Source organism: Xenopus laevis, chromosome 7L (genome assembly GCF_017654675.1).
Source record: "Xenopus laevis strain J_2021 chromosome 7L, Xenopus_laevis_v10.1, whole genome shotgun sequence".
Taxonomy (NCBI): domain Eukaryota; kingdom Metazoa; phylum Chordata; class Amphibia; order Anura; family Pipidae; genus Xenopus; species Xenopus laevis.
In genome coordinates, this window is record NC_054383.1 from 41,474,274 (window position 1) to 41,496,615 (window position 22,342).

General features: G+C 37.7%; 1 protein-coding gene across 3 annotated transcripts in view; it reads right to left on the reverse strand.

Moving 5' to 3' along the window:
* Nucleotides 1-22,342, reverse strand: part of LOC108696244 (transmembrane protein 150A) — a 100,789-nt gene that overhangs the window by 27,839 nt on the left and 50,608 nt on the right. For all 3 annotated transcript variants that reach the window (XM_041568836.1, XM_018225408.2, XM_041568837.1), the window contains exon 4: nucleotides 11,820-11,887. In XM_041568836.1, coding sequence (XP_041424770.1) covers nucleotides 11,820-11,887 — 68 coding nt within the window. The remainder of the gene's footprint in view (nucleotides 1-11,819; nucleotides 11,888-22,342) is intronic.

Here is a 22,342-nt window from a genome sequence, read left to right on the forward strand (position 1 = left end):
AAAACCTTTGAAATGATTTTTCAGAATTTTGAATTTTTTTTTGAAAAACCGCTATGTTCAGACAAGCTTTTATGTTTGGTAGTTGGGAGTAGAGAGACATAGTTACCCATTTTGTAATCGGCAGAATGTGTACTTTTCAAAAATGTATGGTTTTCTGGGGTAAACCTACGGTTTCAGGATTTTTTGCCTTGGAATCTAAAGCATGCCGCTTTCTGCCTTAGTGCTTTCAAAATTCGGTAATATACTGCCGGGAGTTTTTGAGGTACAGAAGTCCTAAATCTCCCTAAAACTATACATATCTGGTATTGGCACGTTCGAGAGACATAAGGCTTTCCAAATCAGTTGGATTTTCATCCGTAAAATGAAATATTTTTCTGGTATAAATTGATATACGATGAAAAATGGTAATTTTTCTTTTTTTTTTGGTATTTAGCACTATAAATTTTTTTGCACAGGTGGAAATACATGAAAACTCAGGCAGATTTAGAAAGCTCAGTTTCTACCGAAAAAAACAATGTATAGTTTTCCTAGGTAAACTATAGGTTTCCCCTCAGAAAATGCCCCTAAAGTGAGAGAGCACAAAATGTTTCAAAAACGGCTGGCATTTCGCGTAACCAAAATGTGAAATTCTGCTGGCACTTAAAGGGTTAAAAACAGAAATAACACAGGTTGAAGTATCTTTTTCTCTTTGTCTGATACAATTTCCTACTGCAAACTGTGTTTACAGGGGTTAGGAGTTAAAATTTAGGATGTTTGAGTAGGCCAGCTACAGAGTGAGCTTCCCGGCACTTGTCCAAATAAAATATATATATATATATATATATATATATATATATATATATATATAGCGTAGAGAAAAGGTCCGCGCACACAGGACTTAAAAAATCAATTACAGGTTTTTATATTAGTGAGGGGAGACCTGACGGTCAGCAATCTGAACTTTATCAAAGTATATATATATACTATGTGCGATAGAAGTGCCCCTTTTTAGAGTTGGGAACATTGGAAGGTTTGTCGTGGCATCTCTAAAGCAAATGAAATTCTGTGGCAGCGTTAGGGTATTGTTTCATTCCAATTCCCAGAATGTTTATGCACCGAATGGAAACAGGAAGTTTAGTCCTTTGTGCCAAATGAAAATAATTCCACATGTGTTTAAATCCTGGATTTCAAAGCATAACGTGACGGAATTTATAAGAAAGTTTCATGCAGTCAGCTCTGTTAAACATGCAGAGCACAGGATGATGAGATCCTGTAATGTCTTGGCTTATAAACAGACATAAAAAAAAAAGTCTACTTCAGTTTATAAGGGCAATGGTACATATGGTGATTTTGGGCTGGGCCAAATTGCCCTAAATCAGCAGCTGCTGCTTGCTTGGGCAATCACCTAAATGTGTCTATGCAAGCACTGTACAGGCAACTGTCAAAATAAAAACAATGAAATCCACCCCCCTTCTGTAATTTGGATCACCATACCGTAAGCCTGCTATGCTTTATAAATAAATGCTTTAGGATTGTGCTGCCGCCACTATGGATTCATGCAGTTAATTGGCATCAAGTACAAGGTATTGTTTTATTATTATAGAGAAAAAGGAAAATATTTCCGGAAAACCGTTATCCAGAAAGCTCCGAATTATGGACAGGCGTCTCCCATAGACTCCATTTTATCCAAATAATCCACATTTTAAATAATGATTTCCTTTTTCTCTGTAATAAAAAAGTAGCTTGTACTTGATCCAAACTAAGATAGAATTAATCCTCATTGGAAGCAAAACCAGCCTATTGGGTTTATTTAATGTTTACATTATTGTCTAGCAGACTTAAAGGTATGAAGACTCAAATTACATATGTGCATTGCTGTCCAATTAAAAAGTTGTCTTCAGCTCACTGAGCTGTCTGTTAGCAGAGATGGAAGCTACTCAGTGAAACTAACCTTATTTATGTTATTGTAAATCAGGATCAGACTAGCTGACCAACATGTTAGAATGCGAAAAATTTATATTTAGTATTAGCCTTTGTATAGGAGTAGGATTTTATTTTATTTTTGTTTGTTTTGTGTAAGTCTTAGGGTCAGTCCACATGAGCAGATTTGGGGAGATTTAGTCACCTGGCGACTAATCGCCTCTTCTTCTAGGCGACAATCTCCCTGAACTGCCTTCGCATGTCTTCCCGTCCACTATAATGAAAAGTCGCCTGCGCTAAAGTTGAGGCAACTTCCTCATGAGGCAACTTCGGGCAACTTCGGAAAACGAAGCGACGTGTGTGCTTTAGCGCAGGCGACTTTTCATTATAGCGGACAGGAAGACATGCAAAGGCAATTCTGGGAGAATGTCGACCAGAAGAAAAGGCAATTAGTCGACAGGTGACAAAATCTCCTTGAATCTGCTCGTGTGGACTGACACTTAAAGGCCTGTTTGATACACACTCCAAATGCAAAACCCACGGTCGGATTCCTCCACTGCCAATTCGCCACTATATACCTTGTAAAAAAACCAAACTATATATATATAACCAAGTCCCTTTGTAAAATGTATAATGAAGCAACAGAATTCTTAATGAATCAGATAAAATTGAGCATAGGACTGGCCAGATATGGGATGACTGACGTAGTTGGCCAGCTTAAATATATTGCAATATATGGACAAACAATCCCTGTTTTGTTTAAAGGGTAAGGCATTTTTTAGTAGCAGTATGCACAAAATGTCGCTGTCTTAAATATATTGATAATGGGTTGAGTGCAGAGGACTCTTGTATTTGACTATATGTATTTTGTGGTCACAGCCTCATTGCACCCCCGCCTAATGGTTTTAAAAAATAGTGGTGAGCACAAATTTCCCTTGTTTGTTATAGTTTATACAGGAGCAGTGACCAGCTCCATGTTGTAGCTCCCACCCTTCCCAGCTATAGTCAGGTGATCCCACTGGTGTCTAATAAAAGGGCAGCCAAGTATGGAGGTTTACTTTGAAAGCAGCAAGTTAAGTTGCAGGTAAAACCAAGTCCCTTTGTAAAATGTATAATGAAGCAACAGAATTCTTAATGAATCAGATAAAATTGAGCATAGGACTGGCCAGATATGGGATGACTTTGACGTAGTTGGCCAGCTTAAATATATTGCAATATATGGACAAACAATCCCTGTTTTGTTTAAAGGGTAAGGCATTTTTTAGAAGATAGGAAACAAGAAAAAAGGACCGCTACTGCTCCCCACAGGTACTTTTCCAGGTGCTCTGTCAAGCAGTATCCGACTGCTAAGATACAATAAGTTGAGGAACAAATAGACGGCACTTCTGGAGAAGATTTAATACTGCTGTATGTCCTGACGCGTTTCGGGAAATGATCCCTTAGTCATACATTTTTTAGTAGCAGTATGCACAAAATGTCGCTGTCTTAAATATATTGATAATGGGTTGAGTGCAGAGGACTCTTGTATTTGACTATATATATATATAGTTTGGTTTTTTTACAAGGCAGTTTTTTTAAACCTTGTATGTTGAGGAAGGAAACGAAAATAAAGATATCCTGGGCAGTTAATGGCAGGGAGCCACAGTAAACATAGCAGAGCACAGAGTAGCACTTGGCCTTAGAATTGATTCACACCAATACAAATTTAAAGATGTCAACATGCAAATCCATTAATTTTGCAAGTATTTAGTGGTTGCTCATCAGAGCATTGTGAGCTAAGGATGAATGGTTTAAGAGAGCAAGAAGAAACATTTTGGGGGTATATTCAACTCTACAAAAACAAAAGCTGGAATAGGAACTTTGCTATTTTTATTATTTTTTAAACATTGGCTTTGCCATAAAGCTGCATTTCAGCTTGTTTGTCTGTAGGGGCAAAAAGTTAAGGTGGCTATACAATCTGCAGACAGACTAAGGGGTATATTTATCAAAGAGTGAAGTTAGAGATCACCGTAGTCCGCTAGAGTGAAATACGCCTCTCTCCATTCATTTCTATGGCGTATTTATCAAAGGGTGAAAGTTCCACAGCAGAGACTGGAGTATCTGTCCATAGGACCACAATAAGCCCTACACGCCATAGAGCTGGGCCTTATGGAAGAGTGGCCAGAAAAGAAATATTACTTAAAGTTAAAAATAAGAAGGCATGTTTTGAGTTTGCCAAAAGGCATGTCGGTGACTCCCCAAATGTATGGAGGAAAGTGCTCTGGTCAGATGAGACTAAAATTTTACTTTTCGGCCACCAAGGAAAATGCTATGTCTGGCGCAAACCCAACACATTCGTTCACCCCAAGAACACCATCGCCACAGTGAAACATGGTGGTGGCAGCATCATGCTGTGGGGATGTGTTTCAGCAGCAGGGACTGGGAAACTGGTCTGAGTCGAGGGAAAGACGAATGGTGCTAAATACTGGGATATTCTTGAGCAAAACCTGTGTCAGTCTGCCTGTGATTTGAGACTGGGACGGAGGTCCACCTTCCAGCAGGACAAGGTACCGAAGCATTCTGCTAAAGCAACACTTGTATGGTTTAAGGAGAAACCTCAATCCAATTGATCAGACTTGAAGATTGCTGTTCACAAGAGAAAACCAACCAACATGAAGGAGCTGGAGCAGTTTTGCCTTGAGGAATGGGCAAAATGTGCCCAGCTCATAGAGAATTATCCAAAGTGACTTGCAGCTGAAATTGCAACAAAAGGTGGCTCTACAAAGTACTGAATTCATGGGGGGGGGGGTGAACATGCACCCTAATGATTTCTGTTATGTGCTATTTGTTGTGTGCTGCACAATAAAAAAAAAACATCTTCAAAGTTTTAGGCATGTTCTGTAAATTAAATGCTAAAAACTCACAAAATATTAATTTTAATTCCAGGTTGAGAGGCAAAAAAACATGAAAAATGCCAAGGGGGGTGAAGACTTTTGCAAGGCACTGTATAAGTACAGAGTCTGTGGCCCTGTTTTATTACATTTAAGTGTATATAAGTGACATAAAAATGGGAGTTGTTTTAAAGTATTAATTTTCTGGATGCGTGTGTTGTTGATAACAAGTTTGACAGATTAAGTGAAGGAGTTGAAAATGTTCTTGAGTAAACTATTCAATCTTGAAAGGAATTACCATCCTGCAGAGAAATGTGTTTTGCCCCACTGATCTTTATGTGGTTCATGAAAGGGGTTTAGGACATCCAGTCACTTTTCACTACGTTTGATGATTTTGTCTTGATGATAACTCTTTCTCATCACAAAGTTTCTAGGAGTATTCTTGGCAAGACCCAAAGTTTACCAAGGGTTTAGACCTCTTATTTTTTCTTAGATGCCCAAAGTGACAAACGTGTCTGCCAGAAGGGACCCTACTGCCTCTGAGAAAGTATTTTTAGGGATTTAGTTTTGGTTCTGAATCTGAAGTATCTGTTTCTTTGTGAGAAAGTTCATCCACAGATGGCTCAGCAATTGCAGCGGGGCCGAGTGTAGATAAAGTAGTGTTTAAAGAATGTGGTATTTTTGTTTTTTCTGTTGCAAAAATGACGACCAATTGTTCATTGTCTCAGGATACTGCTGTCTACATCATACTAAAAGTTAAAAGGTACCCCTTTAACTCAAAAAAAAAAAACATGCAAAGAATGAGCCATTTTTATCCTCTCAACAGCATGAAAGTTTCTTTCAAGAAGACAAAACACTTAAGCTGTACCTGGCACAATTCCCAGTTTTATTTTAAACTTGGTTTGGTTTGATTTACATTTTTTCTCTTGTAATTGATGTAGTAGGCACAATGTTACATTATTCATTGCAGTAGATGTAACAAAAGTTGCCTTTATACCTTATTTTGGCCCATAAAGCAGCATAGGTGCCTGCAAACTCATTTTTCATATTTAACCACAGGAATGAGTAAGAAAAGCCTAACTGGATTACTTCTTTATGTGCTTTGCCTATTAAAACATTTATATATTCTAGCACTGTACTCTTTCAAGCTCACAGACAGGAACTTGATTCAACACAGGGCGCCGGACAACTAAATCTCCCCGAATCTGATCGTGTGTCTCTGCCTTAAAACTGCTGTGTTTGTCCCCATGGCTACACAGCAGCTTGTTTATATAAACTATAGTAGTGTTTCTAAAGCAAACACAGCAGTTTTAGGGCAGAGACACACAATCAGATTCGGGGAGATTTAGTCGCCCTCCAATAAATCGCCTCTTCTGGGCGACTAATCTCCCCATACTGCCTCCCGCCTTCTAGAATCTAATTCAGCGGCGGGATGGCACTCGGAGCATTTCGTTTTTCAAAGTCGCCTGGAGTTTGCTCGTGAGGCAACTTCGGGAGACTTCGGAAAACGAAGCGCACTGATCGCCATCCCGCTGGCGATTTACATTCTAGCCGGCGGGAGGCAATTCGGAGAGATTTGTGTAGTCATTCAAGGGTAGGATACACAGTAGATAATCCCATTGTAAACTACAAAACTTATTTGGCATCTACTGTGTATCCTGTGTCTTTTCTCCTTTTTCAGCTTTGAATGGTTACCCTAAAGGCTACACAGCAGCTTGTTTATATAAACTATTGAGAGTTTACAAAGCAAACACACCAGTTGTACCAGTGCAGCACAATGAGTTTGTTACATTTTATTACTTTAATTCACCTATCACCATTTTTTGGTGTTATTGTTCCTTTAATATAAAATAAAGGCCCTATTTATAAACTGGCAAAAGAGACCTGAAAGTCTAACCTTTAATTCTAATCCATGATACTGGAATGTAAATGACTGAATATAGCCAATATATTTTTACAAATGATACAAAATGGCTGAAATTGAAATGTGTTGTACGGTTATATTTAATAAAAAATAAGTAGAAGCAGAAAATATGTCAGAAAACAGGTCCCTAACTCTCACAAAAGCCACAACTACCAGGCTTATCTGAGACAAATCTGAATTAGATTCGAATTTAAAAAAACTCGAATGTCAGGAAGGCTGCAAACAAATTGATCCCTGGACCTCTCCTATTGACAAACAGCAATTCGCAGGTTTTAGATGGAAAATAGTTGAATTTGAGTTCTTAAAGAGTCAGAGTATGATAAATCTCGTAAATCGAATTTGAATAAATTGACGGTTTTGACCATAAAAAAAACTTGAAAATTTGAATTTCGAATTTTCAATTCGACCCTTGATAAATCTGCCTCATGGCAATAGGTAGAAAAGCTTGAAAAATGGACTGCATTCTATTAAAGGCATAATTGCTGCATATGAACCAATAGTTACTTAGTACAATTGTTTTAGTTGTTATATAAAAGATAATCTTGCTTGTGCAGGGTTGTTCTTCGTATGTATCTATATGTTCAATGTATAAACTCAGTTATTGTACAGTGCTGCTGAATATGTTGTCACTTTATAAATTATTCATGCAGCTATATTTTCCTACACTCTTGCTACATGCTCCCGCAGTGTTTATAGAAATTGCATTTCCAAAGAAAGACAGCTTTAAATGAGAACTAAACCTTAACTAAAGAAGTAGGCTACATATGTTGTACATTATGTTTTGGGTTTCTGTACCAGCCGAAGGCAACCACAGCCCATTAGCAGTAAAGATCCGTGTCTCCAAAGATGCCCCAGTAGCTCCCCATCTTCTTTTCTGCTGATTCACTGCACATGCTCTGTGCTGCTGTCACTTACTGACCCACTCACAATAAAGTAAACATAGAATAGAAATGTTACAGTATAAGACTGATTAGTAATTAATACAGATAATTACTACATGGCAGCACAGAAACCAGTGCAATTAGCATCAGAATTTAATTATCAGCCCTGTAGCATCAGCTTATATTACAGACTAACCTCATTTTCAGCTTCATAATTTGTGACGACCCCTAAGCTTATCTTCTCAACAGCGGCTCAGAGCCCACTGAGCATGTGAGTGTCACAGACACTTTCCAAGATGGTGACCCCCTGTGACAAGTTTGAAGTCCTGGATCATTGCTGCTATTGACAAGCTGAAACTTTAGGCCGACGCAATAAGTTCACTATATAAAATGGCATTTTTAGCCATATTTATTTTTAGGGTTTAGTTCTCCTTTAAAGAACATGCACCTCTAAAGAGCTACAGATAAATTTAACTTGCATCTGTATTTTTCATTCTGTGTAATATTTCAGTTATTTGAATATCTGTTCTGGCTTACTCTAAAGAGAAATGTTAGCTGGTTTCCTGGGGTCAGTGAACCCCTCAACCAGAAAGCTGACTTTCACACACACAAAAACCACATTTGGTTTCAAGTGTAATACTGGTATGCAGTGCAGACAACAAAAAACTCTGATAATTACTTAATGATCTTGGCATGAGCCCTCTGTATGTCATGCTCTGCTATAAAGATGTCTACGGCCATAAAGTATGACAGTTTGCTGACATAAAACAGATAATGAAAGGCTGCGGATAGCGAGAAACATTTGTCTGTATCTAGTTTTATCCTTTTCCTTCGAGTTACTTGTCATATTCAATAGTACGCATTTACTTCCAGCTCAAGGAAAGTCTAATCTGTTTAATATTCATATATTTTATAATATATGTAATATATATATAATATATTTTAATGTTTGTTGGCAAGGACTCAATGAAACTGCCATTTATTCGTCTCTGAGGCCCCAAACAAGTACTTTGTATCATCAACATATGCACTGGTAAATATGTGTGTTTGCTTCAGAAGGGGTCAAATATCATTTGTGGTTCTGCAGAACTATAGAATCGAAGGGAGTATTTGTTGCCAAGCCATAGTTTACTTGAACGTGCTACGTCAACTTATATACGTTAAAAAGTAGAAATATTTATATAATGTTGTTGCTGGTACCTTTGTTGTTGCTGGGTCACCTTTAAGGTACCAGTAACTTTTCAACTGGCCTTCATTATTTAGTTTTTATAGTCTTTGAATTATTTTCCTTCTTTGTCTTCTGACTCTTTCCAGGTTTTAAATGGGGGTCACTGACCCAATCTAAAAAAGCAAATGCTCTGTAAGGCTACAATTTGTTATTGCTACTTTTTAGTACTCATGTTACTATTCAGTCTCTCTCTCCTATTTATATTTCAGTCGCTTATTCAGATCAATGCATGGTTGCTAGGGTAATTTGGACCATTGGAACCAGATATCTGAAATTGCAAACTGGAGAGCTGTGAACAAAAAGCTAAACAACTAAAAACCACAAATAATAACACGAAAAGCAATTGCTGAATAAAAAGCAATTGCAAATTGTCTCAGAATATCGCTCTCTACAGCATAATAAACGTTAACTCAAAGGTGAACTTTAAAGGGGTGGTTCACATTTCAGTTAACTTTTAGTGTGTTATAGAATGGCTAATTCTAAGCAACTTTTCAGTTGGTCATCACTATTTAGTTTCTATAGTTTTTTTTTTTTTAATTATTTGTCTTCTGAATCTTTTGCAGCTTTCACACGGGGGTCACAGCTCAAAAAAAAAAATTCTAAAAAAACAAATGCTCTCTAAGGCTACACATATAGGGGCACATTTACTAAGGGTCGAATATCGAGGGTTAATAATATCGAATTCGTAGGATTTACCGCAAATCCTACGATCGAACGATCAAAGGAAAATTAGTTCGATCGAACAATAAAATCGAACGATTCAAAGAATTTTAATCGATTAATCAAACGATTTTCCTTCGATCAAAAAACCTAAGAAAAGTGATGGGGAAGGACCCCATAGGCTAACATTGTAGCTCGGTAGGTTTAAAGTGGCAAAGTAGGAAGTCAAAGTTTTTTTTAAAGAGACAGTACTTCGACTATCGAATGCTCGAATATTCAAACGATTTTTAGTTCGAAGTCGTAGTCGCCTATTCGATGGTCGAAGTACCCCAAAAAAAAATTTAAATTCAAAGTTTTTTTTACTTTGAATCCTTCACTCAAGCTTAGTAAATGTGCCCCTTATTGTTATTGCTAATTTTTTTTTTTATTATTTATCTTTTTATTTAGGCCTCTCCTATTCCCATTCCAGTCTCTTATTCAATTCAATGTATGATTGCAAGGGTAATTTGGACCCTAGCAACCAGATTGCTGAAACTGCAAACTGGAGAGCTGCTGAATAAAAAGCTTAATAACGCAAAACCCCCAAATAATAAAACATGAAAATCATTTGCAAATTGTCTCAGAATATCACTTCCTATATCACACTAAAAGTTAACTCAAAGTCAAACAGCCATAATTTGTGCAACGATCAGGTTCCTGAAAAGTGGGCAGAATGTTCAGACTGCTCCTAAATGTGTAATATATTTGTTGCAATAACACGAAGAGAACTCCATAATGCACATATCCAACAGCTCATTTTACTACAGCAAGAAGAGACATGGACTACCAGGAAGGAGGCATGGCAAAGGTGAAGCAGTGTAGTGTCTCGCAAAACTACTTCGGGGCACAAAGCTGCACTTCTGGGAAACAAATGTATTTACACAAAATGATCTGTACTTTGGCAGCAAGACATGTTTTAAGGCATTCTAAGCATATTATTTTATCTGTCATTTTAGAGATTCACTGATGCTGTTTATGCGGTTTCACATTTTATTTCCTTGGTTTTCTATGCAGCAACATCAAGCCCTACAACAAACAAATACAAAACTTGTAAAGCCTTAAAACCACAAACATCCTAAATGGAAAATTTCTTTCTCTGCACCATATATTACAGATTTTTTCCTGGAACAGACAAAGATTTAACTTTGCCAATTTCTGTACAGCCTAAAGGAACAGTAACACCAAAAAATGAAAGTGTTTAAATTAAAGGAATGACAATATAGTGTAAGTGCTGCCCCCTGTGCTGGTAAAACTGCTGTATTTGCTTTACAAACACAACTATAGTTTATATAAACAAGTTGCTGTGTCACCATGGGGGCAGACATTCAAGCACAGGCTACACACAATATATGTTCTGAAGAATCACATTGTATACTACATCTGTTATCTGCTGTGCATCCTGTGCCTTTTCTTAATGTATGCCCATATGGCTACACAGAAGCTAGTTTATATACAGTAAACTATAGTAGAGTTTCTGAAGCAAACATACCAGTTTTAACAGTGCAGAGCAACACTACGTTATATTTCCATTACTTTAAAAAACGTTCATGTGTTACTGTTGGCTAAGACAGGACCCAGAAATGGTGCTAAGAGGGGATATTGGTTGGCTTAGTGAGCAAATATGGGGGGTTAAAGGGCTTGTTCACCTTTGAGTTTACTTTTAGTATGATGTAGAGTGATATTCTGAGACAATTTGCAGATGGTTTTAATTTTTTATTATTTGTCGTTTTTTAATTATTTTGCTTTTTATTTAGCAGCTCTCCAACTTGTAGTTTCAGCAATCTGGTTGCTAGGGTCCAAATTACCCTTGCATTGATTTGAATAAGAGACTGGGATATGAATAGGAGAGGGCCTGAATAGAAAGAATAAAAAGTACCAATAACAATAAATGTATAGGATTACAGAACATTTGTTTTTAAGATGGGGTCAGTGGCCCCTATTTGAAAGCTGGAAAGAGTCTGAAGATGGTGGCAAATAATTAATGAACTATAAAAAAAGAAAAAATTGGCCAATTGAACTTCTATAATTACTAAAAGTTATTTTAAAGGTGACCCACTCCTTTCAGGTAGCCTACTACCCTTTTAAGTTTCTAGGCCCTTGGAGAGATTCGTTGGCATCCTCTATCAGCTTCTTGTAGGCTTAGTCAAGTCTCCATATGCCTCGCGTTAGACAGTATGCTCTGCAGGACATGGACTTAGTATGCCTGAATATTGCCGTCTATACCATTTATTTGTAACAATTAAATAGAAGGCAAATAGATCATTCAAAGCAGTGGATAAAATACACTGTAGAGATGTCTTGATAAAAAAGCAACTTACCCATAAAAGCACCCAGACTGCATATTAGGCTGAAAAAGCAGCTCTCTGGTGGAAGGTTTCCGCATTTACTGAAAGAACAGAACACATAATATGTAAGTAAAGTTGCTGGCAAAGGAAAATGCAATGCAAGTATGTGATGAACTAATAGAGGAGCAGCAATGTAAACGTTTGGGAGAAATTACTCTTTCAGCTTTAGATATTGAATTTTTTATAGACCTACAAATAGCACTTCTAAAAGCATTCATTAAAACCTGATTTTGTCTGGCTTTGGAATACGTCATATTACACACTTGTTTGCAAGTCTTGTCTTCTGCAACTTACAACCATCAGAATGTCAGCGGTACATCAGTTCAGACTTCTTCAATTGTCCCCAACTCTTGTAACAGTAAATTTGCTATTTCAAGGAAACTAAACCCTAAAGATGAATATGGCTAAAAATGCCATATTTTATATACTGAACTTATTGAACCAATCTAAAGTTTGAGCTTGTCAATAGCAGCAATGATCCAGGAGTTCAAAACTGTTACAGGGGGTCACCATCTTGGAAAGTGTCACATGCTCAGTGGGCTCTGAGCAACTGTTGAGAAGCTAAGCTTAGGGGTTGTCCCCTAATCAAGCAGAAATTGAGGTTGAGCTGTAATATAAGTTGATGCTACAGCACTGATTATTACATTCTGATGCTAGTTGCACTGGTTTCTGAGCTGCCATGTAGTAATTATCTGTATTAATTATTAATCAGCCTTATATTTTGACATTTATATTCTACTTGTATTGTATATTTTGAATCTGCCCCTAAGCTTAGTGACCGTAGCACAGAGCATGTGCAGTGCATCAGCAGAAAAGAAGCTGGGGAGCTATTGGGGCATCTTTGGAGGCACAAATCTTCCCTGCTAAAAGGCCATGATTGCCTTTGGTACAGAAGCTCAAAACATAATGCACAACATTTCTAGCCTACTTCTTTAGTTAAGCTTTAGTTGTCCTTTAATTAAGGTTGTTCACTGGTGCCCTGGCAATAATCATTTGATTATCAAATAAAAAATGCATGAAACAAACGCATGAAACAATTACTATATTACCAGTAAACACTGTTACATATTGAAATATTGTATTATCCAGAAAGCTAGGGACCAGGGGTTTGAAGTATAAGTAGTCTTTCCATGATCTCAAGTACCAAGCTGTTGAAAAATATAATTTTTCCATCAAAATGGTTTTGCATTAAGCAACTGAAAATATTTGGAGTTATATATAGTAGTTATATAACTACCAGCTGCATACTATTTCTGTAGTGATGAGTGTAGCACACCATTACAATACGCCTCCCCAGATCACTAGTTAGAGAGAGTTACATATACATCAAATTGGACAATGTGGCTGACATCTGCCCTTAATTCCGGCTGAAAATTGGCAGATTCAAACATGGCTGTAAATCAATCTGGGTGATCATCATATTACTGTATACATATACATATAATTATCATCCATATGGATTAACTGTCCATCCAACGTTCCATCTTTCAGCCAAATTCCAAGTATTTAGCAGAAGTTTTGTATTGGCTTTTTTGGCTACCGGTGTGTGAAGTCAAATTTGGCGAAGAGTTGCCTATTTGGCCTCTGGATCAAAAGGGGCACTGTTCACAATCGGTTGATGTTTGGCAGAGATTGCAAACACACAAGGCAAGTGGCACTGAATCTCACTAATTCTTCAGCAGAGGATATATTTCAGCCAGTCTGATCAATATCAGAACAAGCCCATGTTAAAAAGAGACCACGGACAAGACCATTTTGGGTCCATACATGAACTAATAAAAATCTGATGGTGTGAAGAGTGCAAGTCAGCAAACAATGACTGCCCATATATGGAATCCTGATGGGTTTGCATTCTCAAAACAGAATGGACAGGGGGTTCAGCCCAGCTACCTTAGATAACTTAGGACAAAAGTGGGTACATTGCCAGAACGAGATAGAATTATAATGACAGCAACTTGAAACTATATTCATTTCTCCTTGTATTAGGCACAATAAGTGCTGAAGTTAGTGTTCCTTTTATGAACTATGATGCATTGGTGTTCCATCATTAGGGAATAAAATATTTATTCCATTCAAGGCTTTTAGCGTGTAACATATTTTACTGCAAAATGCTAACCTTTCACCTAGTTTCCAGGCAATGGAGACAGGAAGACGAAAAAGGAATCAATTGTGCCCAATTTCTGCAACAGACAATTAAACACATCTGTAAAAAGGAATTTGTTCTTTTTTTGCTATAGGAAACCCTTAAAGGAAACACAACAAACACAGTGGTAAACGTATTTTTAAGTTAAAAGAATTCAGAAAATGTAAGCATATTGCCACAGCATAGCATGAAATACATTGAGGTTAGCGGACTTCAAAAGTGCAAATAATATAAGATCCTGGCATCACTGGCCCTTTTTTAAACAAATGTAATTTTAATATACGTTTAACATCTAATTTTCTCTTGTCGCCTGGCAGATCTTTATCATAAGTGAGTTTGTGGATACGGTCATTGTTGCAAGAAGTGAAAGGATATATCCTAGGAATAATGAATGTCACAAATTAAGTTTAATGTTTTTTCTTCAGCTGAAATGCTCTCAATTTAGAAGATAAATTAGCTAATGTAAACAGTGCCGTAGGAAATAAGCCAGCAGTGGCATAGCTAGATGTTACTAGGCCCCACAGAAAGTTTAATTTAGGGCCCCAAAAACTGTTAAAGTGGACCTGTCACCCTGACAAAAAAATCTGTATAATAAAAGTCCTTTTCAAATTAAACTTGAAATCCAAATTCTTTTTTTTATTAAAGCATTCAAAGCTGTTGTAAACTTATTTAAAAATCTCAGCTGTCAATCAAATATTGCCTGCCCCTCCTCTATGCCTTAGGCATAGAGGCGGGGCAAGCAATTACTTTCACTTTCCATTCAGCACTTTCTAGATGTCACTGCTCTCCCCACATTCCATACACCATTTAATTGTGTAACCAGTGCATGGGGATGGACATCAGCTCCCCCATTCTGGTGTAAAACAAGATTCTGAGCTGATTCTAAGCTTGTCTTAATAATAGTGTCCACAAAATGGCTCTATTGCTATAATTATGAGTTCCCAGACATTTCTGATTACGTAGGGCCTTACTAGGCCCTCTAGACTCCTGCAACCACAGGATCTGCTCCCTCTGTAGTAACTGGACACCTGCTTGCTCAGCCTTAAACATAAAGTGGACTGGAACATGACTATTCTTCGACTCTTAACGGAGCAGCAATTTACCAGAACCCTTCATTATACTCACATATAGTATACTGCCTATTAAAACAATGCCACATGGTTATATTCAGATGGATTGGTAAAAACAAACCAAAAATGGCTTCATAGATAAGCTACTGGTTTTCTGTGTATTTTTTTACTACTTCTACTACTACTACTTACTGCTACTTAGAACTAAAATCTGGCTGACCATCTAGCAAGAGAGCTGGTCGGATATCAGCATTGGTGCATGCATACATCTTACATGTCATTGTTTGAAGGATCTGCTACATTGTTCATGCTTTAATTTGGTCAGACCTTTCAGTCAGTCCAATAGGGCAGGTCTATTTTTAGTGATGTTGTCCCGTTATGATCTAACTCCATAAAAGCATTGTTAGCATTCTGTTCCATGGAAAATGTTACTTAAATATTGATTCATGAGAAAAAGTATATTGCTTTGTTTAACAAACAACTATTTCTTATGTGACCTTAACATAGTAATTATCTGAATGACAAGCATGAAATAGGAGGGTGATTTAGACAAGCTGGTTGTTGATAGGGTCTTAAGATCTACTGATTACCAGCTAAAGGTCTACTGGTAGATCCCAATCTACCTTTTGGACCCCCCTGAATTAGGGTGTCCCCACTTCACAAACCCGCCATTGGATGTAGTCCTAGCATGCAGCCACACAGATACTGCAGTTCAGTTGTTTTGTTTTCTGGCAGCTAGCACTAAGCCCCTGTTGATCACTTCAAAACTAGGCTGGATGCCAGAATACAAATCAGCAAATCATTCCCAGATAGAGTCTTTACACCCCTCTACTCTGTTGGGCATCCTGGTCTTTCAAGTGATGGGCCTTTGCTTTGTATGAGCCATGTATTGGCATAGTGTGGACACAAAATACTAAGTAAAACGCAAAAATGCTGTGGTGACTGCATTGCCCGTATATCTTAGTTTTGCCCTATGATTCCTTAAGACATCATGCTGTGAATTCCAACATTTTTAAGATGCCAATAGGAAACATTGAGTCATTTATAATATATAATTCATAAAGACTCAGTATCATTTTTTTGCAAGTTTTAAAATAACAAAGCGGTTACTATAACTTATATCAAGTATAAACAAGTCCAATTTCTTCCAGGCACAGACTATCTCAAACATGCAATGTTTTACAGTTTACTCCATGAGTTACAGCTCCCTATTATTTAAAACAGTGGTTTAAACACATTCTCTGGATGGAAGAAAGAATGCTGTTCAATTATCTCCCTCCACCTGTGAGGGTTGTAAACCACTAGAGTTCCCATAACATTTAGGAGAACAACTAAGTTTTACTACTAAAAGCTTTTACGCCAGGTTTCCAGAAATACAGTATGTCAGAACCAATTATACATAAGTGCAAGGTACATTTTTGGTCGCACATACTTAATTCATATTAATGAATGGCCTCAATGACCCCACACATGGGGCAGCATTCATAAATGAACAAAAAACATACTCAGCGATGTTTAAAGTACATGGCCGACAGGGGCCACATAGAAGGTGGACAGTGGGTTGACCCTGTTGCTTTTGAATATAGATTAATAACACAAGCTTTATAGATACAAAATGTAAACTGATGGCTTCACACAGAGACCCATTGGGAAAGATTTAACGGCATGGAAATGGTTGAATTTAAAAAATATGTGTATGCAGTCTCTGGCACGCAAGCCAGCTGATTAAGGATGGCATTGTTTATGGCCAGAAATGGAAAAGAACTGAAAATCAGTAACTGAGTGTGAATCCTCAAACGTTTAGTTGTGGTTCTAGGGTTAGAACACACAGAATGTGTTGATTATGGCTCCTTACTAGCAGTGATTAAAAGACTGGAATCTTTGTGGACTACTGATTGATGACTGTAATGGAAAATACAGACAGTAGACTACAAGCCACCCGTATAGTTATTATTTTCAGCTTCTATCAGGTGCATCTTTATGGTGTCCAATAAAAAAGGACAACAGTACTCTGTAGGAATATATAGTTTTTTTAAAACAAGAGGCACAATGGTCCAGGGTAAATTGTGAGCAGATTATATTCACACTAAAACCCACTACCGTCTTAAAGGGATTCTGTCATGATTTTTATGATGAATTCTAAATTACCCTCTTTACACTACATATAATTCACTCTACAATATAAAATTTAATTCCTGAACCAGCAAGTGTATTTTTTTTTAAGTTTTAATATTGGTGTGTAGGCAGCCATCTCAGGTCATTTTTCTTGGTCACATGCTTTTAGAAAGAGCCAGCACTTTAAGATGGAACTGCTTTCTGGCAGGCTGTTGTTTCTCCTACTCAATGTAACTGAATGTGTTGCATTGGGACCTGGATTTTACTACTGAGTGCTGTTCTTAGATCTACCAGGCAGCTGTTATCTTGTGTCAGGGAGCTGCTATCTTTCTCATTGTTCTGTTGATAGGCTGCTGGGTGGGAAGGAAGCGGGGTGATATCACTCCAATTTGCAGTACGGCAGTAAAGAGCGACTGAAGTTTATCAGAGCACAAGTGAAAAGACTTGGGGCAGCTGGGAAACTGACAATATGTCTAGCCCCATGTCAGATTTCAAAATTAAATCTAAAAAATTCTGTTAGCTCTTTTGAGTGCAGAACTCTACTGGAGAAGCACTATTAACTGATGCGTTTTGGAAAAAAAAATTCCCATGACAGTATCCCTTTAAGTTTAAGCTGCTCAACACAAATGAAGGTAAAGCACATGATCATGCACATGGTATATGCAATCTGAGCTTATTAGCAGACACATAGGGCTCTTACACATGAGCGTTCCGACCTGCGCTCCCCTGCGTTCCGTTTTTTGGCGTTCAGCCGCAGGGGAGCGCAGGAATAGACGCAAGTCATTATTTGAAATGGGTACTCACTCAGGCGCGTGTAGGCGCCGAACGCAGGTTCAGACGCAACATGCTGCATTTTTCCTGCGTTCGGCGCCTACACGCGCCTGAGTGAGTACAGCCCCATTTCAAATAATGACTTGCGTCTATTCCTGCGCTCCCCTGCGGCTGAACGCCAAAAAACGGAACGCAGGGGAGCGCAGGTCGGAACGCTCATGTGTAAGAGCCCTTAATATATATATATATATTTATTTCAAGTGTGTCAATAATTTCAGGCGCCTGCACGTACATAGGTACAATCAGCACATACAAAACTGCACGCTTGTATCAGCAAGTTCAATAGCTTTTACAGAAATAAGATCATTTGTAATTGCTGAAAACTGCATACAGGAAGTTATAAGGCTCTAGGGCTCAAACTGCAAAGCAAATAACTCATAAACTATTCAGAATACAATTAAGACAGTAATTTCTAAACCTGAAAGCCGTTTAGGATGGGATTTTGGGATACAGTCTATTTTCATAGATACCCCCCTGGAAGGTGAACATGTGGCTTGTCGCATTTGGAGTTAACACTTATGTGGTGTCCTTTGTACTTTAATAAATAATCTTAAAGGGGGGCTTAAAAAAATAGCTGAAAAGTAGGAATCTGCCATTCCTTTATGTTCTTGCAACTAAAATCTAAGGGTTAGGGCACACCTGGAGATTCGGGGAGATTTAGTCGCCAGGCAACTAATCACCTCTTCTTTGGGGTGACTTATCTCCCCGAACTGCTTCCCCGTGTCTTCTGCCGGCTTTAATGAAAAAACGCCTGCACCAATGCAGCGTTTCTAATACCGAAGTCGCCCGAAGTGTTAGTTGCCCCAAAGAAGAGGCAATTAGTCGACCTCTTTTTTTCAAGGAACACCAACACCAAAAACTGAAAGTGTATCAAAGTAATTAAAATATAATGTATTGTTGCTCCTCATTGGTTAAAACTGTGTGTGTGTTTGCTTTATATAGCAAGCTGCTGTGTAGCCATGGAGGCAGCCATTCAAGAGGCGGGACAGAAGGAGAAAAGACACAGGTAACCTAGCAGATAACACAGAAAACACCAATGTATTGGAAAGGGCTTATCTGTTATGTAACCTGTGCCCTTTTTCTTTTTTCCAGCCTGAATGGCTGACCCCATGGCTACACAGCATTTTGTTTATATAAACCGTACTAGTCTTTCTGAAGCAAACACACAGTTTACCAGTGCATCCTAACATTATATTGTATGTTAATTTTTTTGTGTTACTGTTCCTAATGTAATTTCCATGTTGATTGAAAGAAGTTAAGTCCACAACATACAAGGTATTTTATCACTGCCAAAGCTCAAAAATATAAACCATATTCTTTTGGTAATTCCAAAACACAGTCAAAGTTTAACTACATAAACCAAACACAACTGGAAAACCTAAACAGCTTATATATTAATTAAACCTGGCATATAGTTGTAGAATAGTTGTTAAATATAATCCAAATTTAACTTAAGTATTGTTCTTAGAAACAGAATTACTTCTGCCATATCATCCTTCATAGAAGCTCTTAAATCTGATTTGATTATTTTTCAGTGCTTGTATTTAAAGATATTGGATGTTGGAGTCGGTACATTTTTGGCAACTTCGACTGCATATACTCAAAATTGATCCAGACTCTGACTCCACAGTTCTGACAGAAACATGTGAAATGTAAAAGAAAAATAATGTTCCCCTTTTGTAAAATATAAGGATATGAGAAGTCAGCTTGAAGTTTCATAACCTGTATCAAAGCACTCGGCCTTTTGCCTTTATAAAGTCATGGAATGCCAAGGTGAGTTATAATATCTTTATATTTTAAAACAGGGCTTTATATAATTTAAAACAGGGCGTTTTTTCTGTATAAACTGAACAGGGGTTTTGCACAAGTGACTAGAGAAAGAGAACACAATTAGTTCAAGATAGCAGCTCGCAGTACATGTTCAGTACTACGGAGACTGAGAAATGAGCAGATGGAGCAGGAAAATGCAAAACTACTCTGACAAATTAGCTTTTTTCTTTAAAAAAAACAAATATTTCCAGGAACAAAGCAAAAAAAGAGCAGCTGCTGAATGTCTCTGAGCTGCCACCCAGAATGTCTTGGGAGAGGAGCAGTTTAAACACAGCAGTATTATTATTATTATTATTATTATTATTATTATTATTATTATCCTATTCAAACACTTCTTTAATACATAATATACTTTTTGGCAAAGAGGATTGTCATGATAACATAGTGAGCATGTCCAAATAATAATTCTTCCTGAATTTGAATTAATGATATGAGTGAGCCTTAAAGCAGACATATTGTGTGAAAAACAAGAACATGCCAGCGCATTATACTATCTTAAAGGGGACCCGTCACCCAAAAAAATTGTTCCAATTCCTTTTTTATCATGTTAGTCATGCCGAATGAACTTTAATTACACTGTATAAATTATTTGAATCTTGTTTCCATCAGTCTGGGAATTCATAATTACAGCAAGCAGGCAGGAGCCATTTTGTGGACACTTATTTAAGCTGGCCATAGATGCAAAGATTTAATCATACAAATCTCAGTTTCGTACGATTTTCAGGCTGTGTGTGGAGTGTCCTGACATTTTTCATGCAATGACGATCGGAAAGGTTAGAAAACTTCTGTCGGCTACCGATAATATCTCTGCATGTGTTGCCGATCAGTAGGAGACCAGCTTTTGTCGGACAAAACTTTCGTACGATTGTGGTCAGGGGCAGAACATCGTCTGATCTGTTCTTTTACTACTTTATTTGATCTGAATGGTTAGTGGCAGGTCGGGAGATGGCAGCGAACGATCGTTAGTCCGATATGAAGGTAAATCTGCACGCCTATGGCCACCTTAAGGCAAGCCTTGCATCGTCTCAGAGTCTTGTTTGTGCATCAGAATGGGGCACCTGATGTCCATCCCCATGCACAGGCTACACAATTAAATTGTTAATAGAACTGGGGGAATGTGGGAGAGCAGTGACATCTAAAAAGTGCTGAATGGAAAATTAAAGTAATTGCTTGCCCCGCCTCTATGCCTAAGGCATAGAGGAGGGGCAGCCAATATTTGATTTACAGCCGAGATTTTTTAAAGGAGAAGAAACTGCGCATTCGTTTGCCGCGAGAAATTTGAAGAAAGAAGACGCTGGAAGAGGATCTTCCGTGGTGCTCACTGGTATAACTGCCGGCTGGTGCAGTTTTCTGCTGATAGGAGCACCGGCCCGTGGTTTCACGTAAGTATATACAATCACTTGGAGGTGCCTAACATTTGGCACCCCCAAGTGTACGAAGCCTTTCCTTCTCCTTTAAATGAATTTACAACAGCTATGAACGCTTTAAGAAAAAAAAGAATTTGGATTTCATGTTTAATTTGAAAAGGAATTTTATTATAAAGCTTTTTATGTTTCATTAAAAATTTCAGCAGAAAATCCTCCTAGTCCTGCCCATCTGTTTCACTTCAGCAGAAAATCCTCCTAGTCCTGCCCACTCAAAATTTAGCTTTTGCTCAAAGCTAAATTTAAAAAAAAACAAAACACATACACACACCTCAGAGCCTTTCAGATAATGGATTTCCATATAATAGATCCCATACTAGTACTCTTTTTCTTAATGGAATGCCAGTTTTATTTAATGGTTGTTTATTTACAATACTTACTTTAGTACTGTACATTGTTTCTCCCTCCCAAGTTGTGAGTTTGGTTTTCAAGCAGTTTACCCCTCCTTCTGCCAGCTCACATTGCAATGTGCGTGTACACGCATGCCGATTTTTCTGAGCTTGGCAAACGCCTGGAAAGTGCCAGTTTAGGTCTCCTTTTTAAAGTAACAGTTACTACAGAAAGGTACCATTATCCTACATTTATATAGTCTCAATATGTTACCTAGAGCTTTACAGAGTTTAAAGGGCCTCATAGCAATCATTTAGCAAATACTTTGAATTAATCCACTAAATGTTAAATATATTAAAGGGATTCTGACTAGTTGCTATGGGTAATGGTGCCGGAGTAATTTAGGACCTTTGCCAATACATTAGACCTGCAACTTCACAGTTGTAAAATAGTGTCAATATTTTGCACTTTGTGAATATAACTGCTCTAATTTCCAATTGTCAAAAACAAATCTTGGCCTGACCCATTTTGTAACTGTGACAGGGAGCTTGATTTCTTAACTCCGTAGCTGTCAGAAGGACTAGATATACAACACTATAACATCTGTGTGATTAACAGGCCACAGACCAAGTTGCAGCAAAGCCACAACACTTCAGCAGCCAAGTGGTTAAACATGCCTACACTAGTTTGAACAGAAGAGATCAAACTGGAATTTTGGCACTGGATCTCTGGAATTTGCTAACTGTGCTTTCC